General features: G+C 47.4%; 1 protein-coding gene and 1 long non-coding RNA gene across 3 annotated transcripts in view; one reads left to right on the top strand and one right to left on the bottom strand.

The window, feature by feature from the left end:
* Positions 1-17,322, top strand: part of LOC128345922 (calcium-binding mitochondrial carrier protein SCaMC-3) — a 63,859-nt gene that overhangs the window by 36,733 nt on the left and 9,804 nt on the right. For both annotated transcript variants that reach the window (XM_053298603.1, XM_053298604.1), the window contains exons 5-8: positions 4,707-4,865; positions 9,748-9,900; positions 12,895-13,002; positions 15,157-15,324. In XM_053298603.1, the coding sequence (XP_053154578.1) occupies positions 4,707-4,865; positions 9,748-9,900; positions 12,895-13,002; positions 15,157-15,324 (588 nt within the window). The remainder of the gene's footprint in view (positions 1-4,706; positions 4,866-9,747; positions 9,901-12,894; positions 13,003-15,156; positions 15,325-17,322) is intronic.
* Positions 6,255-8,286, bottom strand: LOC128345931 (uncharacterized). The gene is made up of 2 exons (XR_008316706.1): positions 6,660-8,286; positions 6,255-6,391 (listed from the first exon to the last, which is right to left on the bottom strand). It is a non-coding gene; the product is annotated as an uncharacterized LOC128345931 (long non-coding RNA).

The following is a 17,322-nucleotide window of genomic DNA, read 5'->3' on the forward strand; positions in this document are numbered from 1 at the left end:
CACAAGGTGCCAAAAATTCCTAGTACCCTCCCTGCACAAGGGAACTGATTCCTAAGCTGCTCCTGGAATTTCCTATCATCTTGGGAAGTGAGGGCTGTGAAGCTCTCCATCTAGGGAATTGCTAGGAAGCCACCTTGGATGCCCACTGACATTCCTTTCTGTTCTTTCCACGTTTTGTGGAAACTAGGAGAAAATAGGAACGGAAAAAGTTCAGGTCTCTGGGCTGGGTGCTGGCCAAGGCCCTCTTTCTTCACTGTCCTGTTCCAGCCACACTAATCTCATCAGCCGATCGGAACAGGGCAGATTAAAGTTTATATTTAAACATGATGTTCCTCCCCCCCTGGGAGGTGAGTAGAGAAAAGGCAGAGGCTTGCTAGACTCTGCCAACAGTGTCAGGTGGAAGACCTGGTGAGACAGGGCTTGGCAGTTTTGAGAGAGGGGCAGGCCACCAGACAACATTCATATCCCCAAAATGTGTGGGGCCAAACTTCCTTCGGGGTTCTATTTCTCTCTCCACCTCTGACTCCTCGGCTGATATTAGGCAGGTCCCTTTCCTGCCCCGTGTCACTAATCTGCAGGTGCTGATGGGATTGGCTCTTCCGTCTGAGTCCAGCCCCTCTTAGCTCTTCAATCCCATTAGAAGATTGCAGGAGGGTTTATTGTGTGCCCTCCTTGCAGTGCCTTCACCTTTCTGCACACTCCCACAATGGAAGAGAGTTCTCCAGTCAGGAGGGGCCCTGATGCCCGTACCCTCTCGGGGGTCCATGGGGAGGCCAAGCTGCTGGGCCTGGCCGAGCTCTGGGAGGCTGACAACAGGCGCTCCAAAGGCATGGAGTCCATCCTGGGGGAGCGTGACATGGTAGGGCTGACCTCTCTTGTTCCTGGCTCCCTTCTCTCTTCCTAACCCATCGACTGCTTCAAGACTCTAGGCATTGCTTCTTGGGCCCCGCTTCTAGTTGTGAACCCCACCCCACCCCACTCGGCTTCCCAAAGTCATTAGGCTCTGCTTCCATCCTGTAGCTCAGGGGTAGTCCTGCACCTGTCCTCTTTGTTTGATACTGCATGTAGGGACTATGGCAGGCTTCATTGTCGGGAAATCTGTTGCTCAGTGCAGAATGGGGCGTGTCCTAGAAAAGAGTCACATCTGAGCATGCATCTGGCCTGGTCAAATTTCACCCTCCTTGAAAACAGTGTGGTGTGGAACTGGTGCTCCCAGCATCTCATCTCCCAGTTCTTTCTCGGTTTGTTTTCGCTGAGTGCTTGGAGTCCTGTTTTCTTCATGTGAAACCTTCCCATGGTTTATTTCATATATATCCCTTCTTTCTTCCAAGGAGCTCAGGGGATGTGGCTGTCCCGTCCCATCCTCCCCGATTTAATCTTTGCATCAACCTTGCAGGGTAGGTTAAATTAAAGGGTGGCTGGCCCCAGTGGTAGCCACTCCTCGTCGGGGCAGTCAAACAGGCAGCCTATGCCTTAACACAGTAATAAGCCCTGCTGCTGCAGCTGCCCCACCACTGCTTAGATGGTTGAGGGACAGGCATACTGGCCACGTCAGGACTGGGCCTGCTAAAAAAAACCACAATCTACCACCTCAGATCTTTACTGGGTTCAACCCTGAAATAGCTGGTGCATCAGCAGTTGCAGTCATGGGGCAGCTGTAGTCCTGGGGCTTGTTACAGTTTTCAAGGCCTTGCTCCAGTGAGCACTGACTGACCCAAGGTCCCTCAATGGGGATTTGAACCCAGGTCTCCCCAGGTCTAATCTGATGCTCTGCCTACTATGTACGCCAGGGGATCACAATCTAGGATCCTCCAATGTTGTTAGACTATGACTCCCTTCAGCCACTGTGGCTGGGGATGATGGGAGTTGTAGTCCAACAGAATCTGGGGACCAGGGCTGGGAACCCCTGTACTACTATTTCCTCATGTCCTCCTTTTCCGACTATAGTCAAGGCCACCTTCTTTCATAATCCGATCCCTTTTGCTTTTAAAAATGGCTAGGTGATATTTCTGCAGATCTGTTTTTTTCTCTCCATAGAAGCTTCGCTCATTTGTTCTGATAACGTCTTGGGTAGGAGGATAGAGGCTTTTGTGTCCTCCCCCGTGACTTGCACAACCCCATTTATTTTAGAACTCCTTGGTTTCTCAAGATTTCCACCTCCATCTCCTCTTTTGTGCGCATCACATTAACGTGTGGGGGAGGCAGTTTTAATTATGCAGATTTCTCATTCTTTAAAGAAACAAGTAAAAGATAAAATCCACAATCCTGAGAGGAGGGGAAATGTGTGTATCGGAAGCACAGGGACATAGGGATTTCTGGGGCAGTCTCATACAGGGAAGCCCACTTGTGAGTTTGCCATATCCAGTGTTTTCACTCAGTGATTTCTGGTGATTCAGCTCTGGAGGGAGGCTCAGCTTCTAGTCTCATTTGGGATGAAGTTATAGGGGAGTCTGGAGGGTTTTGTAGGTGAGGCTGGGTTATTCAAGTGCCAGGACACAAGGGAGATTCCTAATTCCTCAGCCTCACGGGGTTGTTGTGAGGATAAACATAACCATGTACCTCACAGGGTTGTTGTGAGGATAAACATGTACACCACTCTGAGCTCCTTGGAGGAATGGCTTTTAGCTCGCATCTCCTCCAGAATGGAGGGTGTGAGTTCACATTTCAGCCAGATTTACCCCAAAGTCTCAGCGGGCTATCAGGGGCCAGTTGATACAGGACTCTGGTTTTCCCTGAATTACGGCTGCGCATTCTGGTTTAGCCCAAATTATGTCCGGGGTAAAAAAAATCCTCAATTTTCAGCTGGTTAAAAACAAGAACAAAAAAAACCCCTGAGGCTTCTGGCATGCCCTGAGGCTTCTCTGTGATGTGTGGAGGGGCCATTTCCAATAATTCAGCTTTTTAAAAACTCACACTTCCATGTTTTTTAAAATGTTCAATATTTGCGGTGTGAACTTGTGGAACTCTAGGTGTCAGCAGAGGGTGCTGCTTGGCAATTTGTCTCGCTGATCTTCCGCAATGCTGAAGTTAAAGCAAGTGCGAATGGGAACTGTCAGACTAACAACAACAAAAAAAGGTTGTGCACCCAGAGGCGATCTTTCTTTTGATTTTAAGGAAAACACATTTGTTGGGAGAAGAATTTATTTGTGTGAACTGGTGCAGGATCCGTCCTCTCCATGCCCGCCGCTGCTGTGCTCCTAGTGCACAAGAAGCGTCCTCCCTGTCTGCCTGCCTCCCTTGCCATGCGAGCAGAATCAAAAGGCAGCATAGCAGCCTGCTGGCTTGCTCGAGCTGGTACCACCCCCATTTAGGTAGCACTAGCCCAGTACATGGTTATCTTTATCCTCACAACAACCCTGTGAGGTAGGTTAGGCTGAGCTCAGCTCAGCTCCTTGCGCCCTCCTCCAGCTGCCAGGAGGGAGCCCCCACCACTCTCCTTCTCCTCCCACAGGGTGTCTGGCTGGCTGGCTGCTCCCATGTTGTGATGATGGTGATGATGATTATAATAGGGATCATTATTGGTAACCCGGAAGGGGTCCTTCTTGCACACAGGAGAAAGGGGAGTGGAGGGCAACGGAGCTGGGATTCTAGGTATTCAAGTCACCTAGCAGCCAGCCCCGTTCTGCTAGCCCAGGAAGAGAGATTGGAGGGAAATGAGGGGAAACAGGAAAGAGAAGGAGCAAGGAAATCTATTAGGTGGCATAGGTATAGTCGCACGCCTCGCCACCTCCTCTGGGATGTGATTGGTTGGAGAAAAAACCCAGAGCAAGCTGTGGGAACGCAACGCACACAGGAAAAAGATCTGCAGGGAATGCAGAGAGGAGCTGACCCTATGTGAATGGTCCATTTAATCCCCCAAATTAAACAGTTGCGAATCTGCCACGAAGCAGATTTGCTCTTCGGATACCCGAAGCCATGAAGCCATGTCTGGAAAAGCTCCTGTTGGGTTATTCCTTTGTCCTGGGACCCTGTTTACTCCAAATGGAGATGAAGTCTGAAGGAGTGCTAGGTGGGAGTCGACCGTTTGCAGACTCTCTTCACCGATCTCAGTTGCATGACTGACTCTAGTGGCCCAAAATGGAGGCAAATCCTCGTGATAACAGGTTTTTGCTCCATGCAACAGTCTTGCTCTGGGTGGAGGCTAAATTCCAAGATGTGTGGTGGTTAGTTGGCAACACACATAGAAGAAGACATCTGATATTCAGGGATTTATTTACTAGATTTACCACCTCATTGAGTACTAGACCTAATTAGCTCCTTGAAATTATATTATGCACATATCGATAGTGACTATTAATTGGATATTCATTCAAATAGTCACAGAATATTTGATATCTGTACTGAAATGCAATTACCTTGGCATGAACATATGATTCCAGTATTGGATAGCTGACAGTTGATAATATATGACTCTTTTTTATAGAACATGCAAAAGATGTTTAGTATTTGACAATTGCCAGAATCAAAACAACCAAGAGATGCCAACGAATTTTAAAAAGCTCTTGGATATTCTGGATGTTAATGTCTGAGATAAACATCTCTTATTCAAAACACCAGTCTAAATGCTTGGCAAATTTGGAATATTTTTCAAATTTCTTTTGGCTCAACCCTGACCTTTTCCTAATAGATAGGAGGTACTTTGAATCACAGTGTTGAGTTGCTTGTCCATTCTTTGGCTTTTCTTTTTTGACTGCATTCCTCGGTAGGTTCTTGACATTGGTGAGTGCCTCACTGTCCCAGATGAGTTTTCCGAGAAGGAGAAGAAGACGGGCATGTGGTGGAAGCAGCTCATTGCTGGAGCAATGGCTGGGGCTGTTTCCAGGACTGGAACTGCTCCATTGGACCGACTGAAAGTATTCATGCAGGTAAAGAGCTGCTAAATGGTTTGGGGGTGGGAAGAGAGACTGTATCCTACAGTAGCACCTGGGCACTTTCCAGATTACCCACTACAGCTGTGGTAAAATGCTTTGGTGTGGGAGGATCACATTGAAAACGATTCCCAGAATCTACAAGAGGAAAATACAGCTACTTTTTTGCAATGGACATATGTTATAGCACTAAATTGCAGCAATAAAACCCCCAAAAGGCATCTAAAATATGAACAGCACTCTGCTGACAGCATAGGGACTGCGGTGTCACAACACAGGAAGTACGGAAGCACACTTAGCAGATACGATGTGAAACTATTGTAGGGGTTAATCTGGAAAATGCCCTGGACATGTGGCTTGCCCTGGACATGTTTTTATCAGGAGTTCTTGCCTCCTCTCTCAAGGACAATTATGCCAAGAACAAGGCTGTCTCTAGCTTTTGCGGGGCCCCTCTCTCATGAAGCAATATTATTCCAGCTCTGTTGGGGTCTGTCTGTTGAGTATCTGTTGCTTTTTGCAGCGTGTGGGCCCTGGGCAACCCACACCCCCAGCCTCCCCCTTCAGTCAGGCTTCTCTCTGAAAATACCAGAGAGGTTGTATTTGTCTGCACCTCCTACTTCTGAACTTCTCAGAGGCTTCTGGTAGGCCTTTGATGGGCGGGAACTTTGACTTGCCTTTGTCTGATGCTGCAGGGCATTTTGTTTCTGATGTTCTTAAAGGTACCAGTTCCTGAATGGGGGCAGTGACACACAGCGAGGCGGGTCTTACGATCCGTGAGACCCGCTTTTGCTGAAACTGCGGGGAGAGCGGGCTAAGCCCGCTCTCCCCGCAGACGATTGGGCAGGGAGCCCTGGGCGGCCAGATCGGCTGCCCACATGATTGCCGGCTCGGTGACAGAGCCGGCGGGGGCTGGGGGGAGCGGGGGCCACGTGGTCCCCGGAAGCCCCAGTATGCCCTGCGTGGGTGCGCAAGGCATACTGGGGAGACCCCAGGAGCCGGGAGGCGGCATGTCACCTCCCAGTCAGGGGTCTACTCGTGAGTAGCCGCGGCGCAGAGCCACACCACAGCTACTCACGATCAGGGAGCCCAGTTTTGTGGAGTGCTCAGTCCGCAAACCCGGGCTAAGGGCAGGGGCACTTAGGTGAGTTACCCACCTAGGAACCACCAGGCTCACAGCCGAGCCCAGTGGTTCCCCCGATCGGGGAAAATCGGGCTAGGCTTTCCTAGCCCAATTTTCCCCGATCGTCAGAATAGCCCCAGTGAAGTGACCTTAAACCTCAAACTGCCATTTTGGAGATGTGGCCAATTTTGTAGATGCTGCAAAACATGTGGCTGCAAAAAGAGAGATGGAGACACAGCGGATAAATGCAAAGAGCAGAAATCAGACACGTTTGGGAAGTGTTTTAATTACCAAGAAGATTCCCAGCACATTTCAGATTCTTCCTCAGGGGAAAAACAAACATGTAGAAGCAGCCTTTCCATGTGATTTATTCTCTTCAGCATTCCACCAAAAAATGGATAGCCTGTTTGAGTAAGAAGGAAGATTTAAGAATAGCATTCTGCTCTGGATTGCTGTGCACAGAGAAGCTGCTGTCTCCAGATCTGGCCACAGCAGAACCATGTCCCATTTGAAACATGTGGAGGGTTTGTTGGTTTCTGCCTCTCACATCATGATTGGGGTAGACAACCTTGGCTCTCCATCTATTGTTGAATTAAACTCCCATCACCCCCAGCCACAATTTATTGTACAACTTGTACTTCAACAGCAGCCAGAGAGCCAAAGTTGCTTACCCCTGGTATAGATGAAGATCAGGACTCTCCACGTCCTGGCCCAACTCACGTTTTGCAATACGTGGTGGATTGTGATCCTGAAATAAAAAAAGCTGCAGTACCATTTCAGGAGTAACTGAGAAATGCAGATTGAAGGACAGGGGGGAGAAACTGGCTGTTGGGGGAAGTGGAAAGGTCTGCACCATTGGCTGGGCTTGCAAACTCTACTTCTTTGGGAGGCCACTTTCTAGTCAATTTTGAATTTTGAAGACATTTCCTTTAGTGCCTTGCCACCCCAGCAGTGTGAAATCCAAGGGTTGCATCAGCAACTGCAAAGGAGGAGGGTTGATAAAAATCAATGCAAAAAAATGGTTTAAAAACTGGATTTTTAAAATTTAAATCTATTTTTTCAGGAATTAAAAAGAAACCCCTAGGTATAGATATATCATGAATATCAATCATAACTTCTGATTATATTCTATGAACATGTAAGCTGCAGTATATGGGGATGAGAAATAACAGACCTGGTCAGTCCTATTCTGCAGGTGGTGTATATACAGAATGTACGCACACAGTCAAGCCCTTGCCCCTCTCTTTTACTAAAAGCGCAAAGACAAAAAAGGTCAATAATAAATGAATAGAGGATTTGGCGGGATGGAGTAGATCTGAGCAAGAAGAAAGAATCTGGATATAAATGCAAGGGATTGGGGAGGGGAATAGAAAGGGGAAATAAATGTGAACAAAACATATTCATGCAGTCCTGAGGAAACCTTTTCTGAGTATATCCTCCATTGTAAAAGGGAAACCTCTATCATGGCAGCAGGCCGTAAAAGAGACCCCATTTAGGAATATTTCAGTGAAGTTACTGTATCTGTGGGTAAGCCGGGCATGCATGCAAAATGCGAACAGTGCAACTGAGAAATGCAAGGTGGTTGCCTGAATGGAACAGCGTTACGAGAAGTGTGTACCTACCTTCTAAAAATGAAACCTGCATCTATCTCTGAATATGCATTAAGGTTATATTAGACAAGAAGAATGTACTTTTGCTAGAAAATGATGATTAAATAAAATCTTCCTGACTAGTGATTTAAATCCTTAAAATAGAGTCCTTCTGTGAAGCGATTTAAATCATTATTTAAATTGTGATTAAATTTGATTTGATTTAAATCATATCAGCCCTGATCCCTGGTCCACTTGCTCACTCTTCCATTCACCTCCTGGCGCAAGCAGGGCTCTCGTTTTGCTCCACAGGAAGAAGCAGGAAGGTGCCAGGACTGGGGAAGTCGCAGGGCAAAAGAAGCTGCAACCACAGGGTCTCCATGTTGCCATGACAACTCAGCCAGCAAGCGGGCCTCTTCTGTAGATGGCAAGCCTTTTGGGCAGGGGCTGTGCCTCTTCTACATTCATTCCAGTACCTAGCACAGAACCAGCCCAAGATGTGTGACAAATGCACAACCCACAAGCGGCTCTCAACAATCCCTTGTGATGTTGCACATGTTGTACCCTCTGACTGCACATAGCTCCATTTGTGGGCCTTAGAATTTTTTTTCTTAGAATTATGGAGTCCTGGCTTATATCATAACCTTGAGAATGGCCAGGGAACTACCGTCTGGAAGGCAGCCTAGGGCTCACGTGTGTGTGTGTTGTGGGGCGGGGGGTGGTCAGTGAGGGCTTTGCTCTGCCAGATTTCTAAGGGAAAATAAGTTAACTAGAAGGAATCAATGTCCCTTGTGGTTGTAGCCCAGAGACATGAGTTTTGGGCGGTATAAAAATAAGTTAAATAAATAAATACATAAAAGATATGTGTGGGAAAGGGAGAGACTGAAATAGGCTTCAAACAACCTTCCTGTCGGATCAGAGAGATGCCAGTACCTTTTTCTCCGTTCTCCTCATAAGAAATCCAGTGCTCTTGTGAATGTGTGTTACCATACTCTATTGCTCCAAGGTGCTTCTGGGATTGCCACCTACCCCTGATGAAGATATTATGCTTTTAATATGAACACTTTTATTGCAACAGGAAAAATCCAACAGGTACAGCTTCCCTTGTGTATATATATGCACTGAGGGGGAAAGCAGCAGCTGTTGAATTTCTGCCTGTTGCATTAAAGTCTTCCTATCATGTTAAAGGCATAGAATGCTCTTGAAAATAAAACTCATAGCTGCTGCCTGTGCTCTCTAGTGCTGAGTAGGCAGATGGCAGCATCAGCCCCAGTTGGGGAGAGGGATTCCTTACTTTCTTCTGTGTAACTGCATCCCTTCTGGCAGGATTTGGCAGCTCAGAGCTGAACTATTTGTGATGGAGGCATCTTAGTCTAATGTTAACATCGAAAGGGCATGCAGTTGAGGAGACCTCAACCTTTCCCCATCCTTACCTCCCTCCTCCTTACACTTTGTCACTACTGGTATTTTTCTTGCATTGTGGTTCCAATACCAGAAGTAAGTGGGAAGGGTTCAGCTTGCCTGACATGTGCACCTCTTTTGTTGTTAAAAATCAGTCCCCATCTCCCACTTTATCCATGAACAATGAAGATGCATGAGTGAACAAACATGGTGGCTTCCATCATGTCTTCTTGGGCCCACAGTTCCTCCTGAAACTTCTCGGCGATTCAGCCATTATAATTAGTAGCCTGAGCGTGAGGCTTTTAGAAGGCTCCCGTGCACAGATAAGAGCAGGGCGTGGGTTTCCTTCATCCAGACCTACCTTTCCTTAGAGACCTGAGGGCAAGGCCCACCAAAGAGGGTTTGCCATGGTTATCATAGTATCAGTTTGGAACCCTCATCTCAAAGCTTTACAATTATTGTTTGTTTGTTTGTTTAATTCAGAAGCCTCACCCTTGGTTTTATCTTGTATTCCCCCTCTTTCAGCCCCAGGCCTATCAGCTGCCCTTCACACCTAAAGTAGTTTAGAGGGGTATAGAGCCCCCGCCCCCATTCATTGCTCTCTTCTCTCTTTCATGCAAAAACAAAAAAAAAACCCCTACCTTAACCTTTTTTGCTCCAGGGTTTCACTAGTGCCTTGGAAAAAATGATGGGTGACCTAGCAGGCAGGTAGGAAGGGAGCCCCTCTTTCCTAGGCAAGCACTGACACTGTGGCTCCTCCTTGCTGTAGGTTCATGCCTCCAAGAGCAACAGCATGAATGTGTTAGGTGGGCTGCAGGGAATGATACGTGAAGGAGGCATCCGCTCCCTTTGGCGAGGCAATGGCATCAATGTGCTCAAGATTGCCCCTGAATCTGCAATCAAGTTTATGGCCTATGAGCAGGTAGGACCTCAAGGTGTGGTGTATGCAAACATGAGGGTTTTTCAGAAAATGTTTCATTTGGTGCAATGACCTTGTCCAGCACAGTATTCGGGTAAGTAACCTTGTCCCAGCTCACCATGGGCATGTCTTTATTGCAAACATAAGCCAACTGAACTATCATGCCTAAGGAACCAGCGTGGTGTAGTGGCTAGAGTGTTGGACTAGGACCGGGGAGACCCGAGTTCAAATCCCCATTCAGCCATGATACTAGCTGGGTGACTCTGGGCCAGTCACCTCTCTCTCAGCCTAACCTACTTCACAGGGTTGTTGTGAGGAGAAACCTAAGTATGTAGTACACCGCTCTGGGTTCCTTGGAGGAAGAGTGGGATATAAAATGTAAAAATAAATAAAAATAAAATAAATAAACCTCTGAAATCTTTATCCTGGGAGGGAGTTTGAGGCAGGATTTGTATGTGTATGCCATGGTTTTGTTGTTGTTGTTTTAATTAAATTAAATTCTGCATCCTGGCAGTCCCTATTCTGTGACCTGCATAAATTATAGATATTTAACATATTTGCATTTTTTTATTTTACTTTGTGTGATTTATTCTACAATGTTTAGTGCTTGGGGCATGACTTTTCTTGTTTTGCTAGTTGTGGGGTGAGGCAATGAACTATGCAGGGCACTGAAGCCTTCACCTTTGTTGGTAATCCTATTCTGCCTCCCCTCTGGATTCTGAGGTTTCAGAAGGCATTTTATCCATACACGTTCAAGCATATCTTTGTAGGCAAAGGATCAGAAACATGCTTTTTTTGTTGTTGTTGTTGCTGTAAATGAAAGCTGAGATTCTCAGGCAGGTAAATTCTGTGCTCTTCTAGAATTGTGGCACAAGGCTGACTCTGGCCTGCTCTGAATCAAGGGCACATTTACACTTTATCACCAACTGGGCTGTCTCAGCACCCCAGCTCCACCACAAAATTGCAGTTCCTAAGATTCATTTGTGAGGCCATTACCCTTGCAAGCAAAAGTCATTCAGCCACACCTGGCTGTAGCCTCCTTATGTGAAGGAAGGGTTGAGAATAGCAGAATGTGGCTGCTTCTCCCTCCAGAGAAACACAGCTGGATTCCGTGGTGGAAAACTAAGACCGTTAAGCCCCACATAGGTTTGAAGTGTAAATGTGCCCTTGATTCAGAGCAGGCCAGAGTCAGCCTTGGTGCCATCAGTGAGACCCGGTTTGTGCAGCAGAGCTGGGAGAGCGGGCTAAGCCTGCTCTCCCTGCACACGAGCAAGTGGGAGCCCTGGGCAGCCGGATTGGCTGCCCACACGATTGCCAGCTCCATGATGGAGCCAGCAGGGGCTGGGGAGCTTGGGGGGGCGTGCGAGCGCGCAGGGCATACTGGGGAGACCCCTGGAGCCAGGAGGTGGCTTTTCGCCTCCCCTCCGGGGGTTTACTCATGAGTAGCCATGGTGTGGAGCCACGCCGCGGCTGCTCATGATCTTGAAAACTGGGTTTGCGGAGCGCTTGCTCTGCAAACCCGGTTTAAAGGGAAGGGTACTTAGGCGGGTTAAGTGCCTGAGACACACCGGGCTCGCCTAGCCCAGTTTTGCCTGATCGTGGGAATAGCCCCAGGGAATCCAAGTGGTAGCTCTGCTCAACAAAAAGTTATGCTCTGTGATTCATGCTGACATAAACAGGAGTTGCACAAGAGTGCAGTATGTCGGATTATGCCCCAGGTTGTTAAAATCTGCCAGACAGGAAGGATAGCACCAGCAATTTAAAAGAAGAAGCAGCAGCCATGGAGTTATGTTCTAATTTCCAACAAAATAACTTTATTAATAACCATACAAGCACATCTTAGAAACTTTCCCCTGGGTAAGCCTTTTCACAAGTTGTAGTTAGCACTTATTGCAATACTTTTCAAATCTTTTGAACTCTCTCTTTGCTGTCTTTGCAACCGCCAACCCAGTACCAATCATGTATTCTACAGGCAAATGTGCAGAGATCCTTGCATTTGAATACCACCTAAGTTGGTTTATTCCGTGTTTATGCTGACCTTCCTCCTGTGAATTCAGGGCAGCATATGGTTCTTCTTCCTCACCATGTTGTCCTCACAACCCTTTGAAATAGTTAGGCTCAAAGATTGTGAGTGGTTCAAAGTTACTCCATAAGCTTCATGGCCAAATGGTGATTTGAACCTAGGTATAACCAGTCCTAATCTGACATTCTAACCACTACACCACATTGCTTTGCTGCTTTGTGGAAGGATCTGTGGATCTGGGGTACTAATCTCTCACTGCCGTTAGATGAGTATATCTCTGACCCTCTCCTAAAATCATAGGGAAATGTAAGCAGAAAAGCATTCTGAATTCACTTTCCCCAATATCACCTTAAAAAAATGGGGCAATAAGGAGGCAGCCACAATAAGAGTCCACTGCCAAGGACTCTTCAGTCCACCCAGGTCTTGGCTGGTGCAGGAGGAAGGCACCATCTGCCTCAGAGTCTTATTCTGCCCTAGAACACTACACACTTTCTGTGCCTGATACCTTCCAAATGGGGTGGGAGCTTGAGAATGGGGTGGGGGCTGACCCACAGTATTTTGTACTTAACATTATAAAACTGCAAATGTTTAAGATGTAAACCACCTAGAGACATGAGTTGAGATGATATTTAAATGCATACAATAAAATAAAAATAATAAATAAAAAGGACACCCCATACTCCCAACATTCTTCCAACATCCTGCATGTCAACATTCCTGCCATATTCTTTCCAGCAAGTAACAAAGCAACCAAGTGACCGTGTTATAATGGAGAATAGTTTAATAAGGACTCCCCTTCATTTATAGCAAGATCCCTGCACTGATCCACATCCCCTTCCAATAAAGCATCCTTCCCCAGGTGTTAAAAATAAATTGCATTGCCTCGCACACATGTCCCTCATTCAGCCCATGGAGGTTAAGGGGAGATCCACAAACCTCTTTGGAGGTCCTCACTCTATTGCTTTCCATTACAGATCAAGCGGGTGATTCGTGGGCAGCAGGAGACACTGAGGGTGCAAGAAAGATTTATTGCGGGCTCGCTGGCTGGTGCCACCGCACAGACCATCATCTACCCCATGGAGGTAAGATTCCCTCTCTGTGTAGTCTAGAGCTCATGGACTAGATCCCTCAGTCTGTTGATGATTATAGCTGAGTCATCCCACTGAAGAAGTAGTCTCGATGTATATGAGAGTCCAATACCATTGTAGAGCCAAGTATATAGGGCCAGGCCTGTAAGGAATATTAGGCTGGTGCTCACAACCAAGAAGTTGTCCAGCCAGCCTCGAAGCCCTGTGCACTCCTGAGAACTAGTCATGTATGGGCAAAAAAAATCAAGGTAGGGAGAGGTGATCATCTGCTAGCCATCTGGGCGTAGGGTGGCAGTGGTCAACCCACGCTGTGTACTCAGCACTGTATTGAGGGCAGAGAAAAAGCACACTCAGTACCATCCTACCCGGATCAGGCTAGCATACGATCACCTCCCCTCCTCTTAGCTCTGTTTTTGCCTACACACAACCATTTCTCAGGAACACATACGGGGCTTGGAGCCTGGCAGGATGCTCTTGCTACCCAGCTGTCAGTCATCAGAATGAGCCTCTGTCCTAGCCAAGGCTCTGCGGTGCAGTACAACTGCAGGGCTGTGCTTTTTGGCATGCAGTTTCCTGCTCTGAATGCATTCAACTTGTAAGCTTTCAGTGAGGGCGCTCTTTGCCTGTGGCCAGCCATCTCCATAAGCTGGAAAGATGGAAGAAGATACAAAACTTCTTCTTTTCTGGATAACAACTGGATAATATACATCTCCTTTTAAGACTTTCAAATTTATTACATAAAAACAGATGATAGTACCTTGTAAAAACATTGTTTAAAATGTTGTTAAAAGCATAGTAAAAGCAAACCTCTGTTTCAGCATCAAATGCTAGCCTCAGTGTTGTTCCTCCATCTTCTGTGGATCACCTGCTTATATTGTTCACAACTTTAATTACACACACTCTGGCAGTAATGAGTCAATCAACAAATGAGGTAAAAAGGTGGGGAGGGAGAAGACATAAATAGAAGAATATAAATATGCTGTTTTGCCTGAGAAACAGCCTAATTGTGTTGCTCTTTGGTTGCAGAAAGAGGGGAGGAATGGCTGGTGAACATGACCGGGGATGACACCCTGCTAAGCAGATGATAAAAGAAGTGATAGCATAGCAAGAGAGATCCACAGCAGAGGGGCTCAAAAAAGAAACTGAAATATCAAGTTAGGAGCTCAGATGGACACCATCCCAGCAGATGAGGATGTGTGAAACGAGCTTGACAGTCTTGGCTTTCCCCAAAGAATCCTGGAGATGGTAGTTTTGTGATAGTGCTGAGAATTATCTACTGTATTTACCTGAATCCTAGACTAGTTTTCCCAAGACATACCCTTGGCTAATCCCATGAGTGGTAGCTCTCATGAGAGTTCGGAGACCTGCCAGATAGCCACAGGGCCAGAGAAAGAATATGGTGATGGTGGCCGGCCAGCCGAAGGAAATGGTGGCGGGCAGCCAAGCAGCTGTGATTTGTGGCTGGCCGGCAGGCAGGCGGGCAACCAGAGAGTGGGGCAGGCAGTGCAAAAGAAGGAGATGGGGGCAGGCGGGGAAGAAGAAGACGGCAGCTACAGGCGGGTGGGGGGAGAAGATGGGCGGGAGTGGGCAGGCAAAAAAGCAGTGGTGGGGGAAGAAGGCTGTGGCGGCGAACTAGGGGCGCAGATGCTCTGCTCTGGATCAGCTAGTAACTAATATTTGTATAGTGGCGCATGCGTATGTGAGAGGAGGGGAGAAAGGAAAGGGAGAGGCAAGAGTTAAATAGGAACTAGTGGAGTTCTATGTTCATGAGTATCATTCACCTTAGAATTGCTGGTAAGGACTTCAGAAATCTAACTTAAAGTACAAGCTAAACGGATGTGCTGGGTTTTCTTCCTGTGCATCTAGTTAACCATATCTTTAGTCCAGATTAACCCATTACTTAATACACCTTTTTTTACTCTAAGCTGAACTGTGTGTTTTCAAGGATGCTGACATGAAATGAGGACACAGGCGAAAAACCTCGTCTAGTCTGTAAGGAGCCATTGTGCTATAGCCATCGAGACTAGTAGCCACTGATAGACCTGTCCTCCATGAATTTGTCTAAGCCCCTTATAAAGCCACCCAAGCTGGTGGCCATCACCACATCCCATGTCTTCATTCATGAACCTATTTTTTTTACCCCACCAGGTTCTGAAAACACGGCTGACGCTTCGCAAGACAGGCCAGTACTCAGGGGTGGCTGACTGTGCACGGCAGGTCATGCGGAAGGAAGGGCTCCTTGCCTTTTACAAGGGCTACCTGCCCAATATGCTGGGCATTATCCCCTATGCCGGCATTGACTTGGCAGTTTATGAGGTCAGTGGCTGGGAATGGGTTGGAGTGAAACTGTGTACACACAATTTAAATGAGATGTTGAGTACTCGCATTGAAATTAGTAGGTCAAGTAAACTTGTCTCATTAACTTCAATAAGTCTGCTTATGAGTAACTTAATCTGGATGTATGCCAGTGTCAGGAGTAGCCCATCTCATGACTGTAACATTTAAATTTGTGTGTGTGTGTGTACCACACACACACACACACACACACACACACACACCCCACACAACACATATATGGCTAAAGATGTATGTGGCAAGCCTCGCCCTTGCAGCAGCCACAACCAATGACCACTAAGAAGCGCCTTCCTCCTCTAGCCCGCCCAGAAGAGCAGTGGCATCACAGTGGCCTAGGTCGGCTCCAACCAAAGGCCTTGGTTGCGTTGCCCCGCCGAGTATAATCGCGAGGAGGACAGCCGAGCCAGGACAGGAGAGCGCACCGAGGGCAGGAAGAGCAGCGGCATGGCGGCGGTGACCTAGGTCGGCTCCAACCTCCAGCCTCTGTTGCGTCACAGCCTGCCAAGTCTCATTGCGAGGAGAACAGCCAAGCTGGGGCGGGAGAGCACACCAAGGGTCATCCATGCAAGCCGGATGGAAAGCCCCAGCTTGGCCATCCTGCTGCTTGCGAGGATACTCAGTGGTGCGACGAAAAGGTGTGGCTGAGTGAAGGGGAAGGAGATGGCTGACACTGAGCAATAAAGCAGTGGCTGCGTAGGGGGCAAGGAGAGCAATAAAGTCCTAGCATGCAGATGCTCTGCGGAGGCTAAGCTGGTATATACATAAAAACAAAAATTTGTGTTACATTTGGAGAGACAGGCTATGCTACTCCCTGGCCCACATCCACACTAAGTTGCCATAAGCAGTCTTACTGAAATTAATGGACAGCGGAAGTGTGACTCTATTGGTCCTTTTGGACCTCTTAGCGGCTTTTGACACTATCAACCATAGTATCCTTCTGGAGTGTCTGAGGGGGTTGGGGGCACTGCTTTGCGGTGGTTCAGCTCCTACCTCTAGGGCAGGTTCCAGATGGTGTCCCTTGGAGACTTCTGTTCTTCAAAATCTGAACTCTTGTATGGTGTGCCTCGGGGCTCCATATTGTCTCCCATGTTGTTTAATATCTATATGAAACTGCTGGGAGAGATCATTAGGAGATTTGGTGCAGGGTGCTGTCAGTATGCTGATGACACCCAAATCTGTTTCTCCATGTCTGCCTCATTGGGAGAAGGCATGCCTGGAGTCGGTGTTGGGCTGGATGAGGGATAACAAACAGACAATCCAGATAAGACGGAGGTACTCATTGTGCGGGGTTGGAACTCGAGAGACTATTTTGATCTGCCTGTTCTGGATGGGGTAACACTCCCCCAGAAGAAACAGGTACGCAGTCTGGGAGTGCTTATGGATCCAAGCCTCTCCCAGGCCAGAAGTGCCTTCTATCAGCTTCAGCTGATACACCAGCTGCATCCGTTTCTTGAGATGAACGACCTCAAAACAGTGGTACATCTGCTGGTAACCTCCAGACTGGATTACTGCAATGCACTCTATATGGGGCTGCCCTTGTATGTAGTCCGGAAACTACAGTAGGTCCTGAATGCGGCAGCCAGGTTGTTCTCTGGGTCATCTTGGAGAGACCATATAACTCCTGTATTGAAGGAGCTACACTGACTGCTGATATGTTTCCGGGTAAAATACAAGGTGTTGGTTATAACCTATAAAGCCCTAAACAGCTTGGGCCCTGGGTGTTTAAGAGAATATCTTCTTTGTCACGAACCCCACCACCCACTGAAATCATCTGGAGAGGTCCATCTGGATTTGCCACCGGTTCGTCTGGTGGCCACTCAGGAATGGACATTCTCCGTTGCTGCCCTGAGGCATTGGAATGCGCTCCCTAGTGAAATAAGAGCCTCCCCATCTCTGATTGCTTTTAAAAAGTCTTTAAAGACGCATCTGTTCACCCAGGCTTTTAATTAAAATTGTTTT

This window comes from Hemicordylus capensis, chromosome 2 (assembly GCF_027244095.1).
Source record: "Hemicordylus capensis ecotype Gifberg chromosome 2, rHemCap1.1.pri, whole genome shotgun sequence".
NCBI lineage: Eukaryota > Metazoa > Chordata > Lepidosauria > Squamata > Cordylidae > Hemicordylus > Hemicordylus capensis.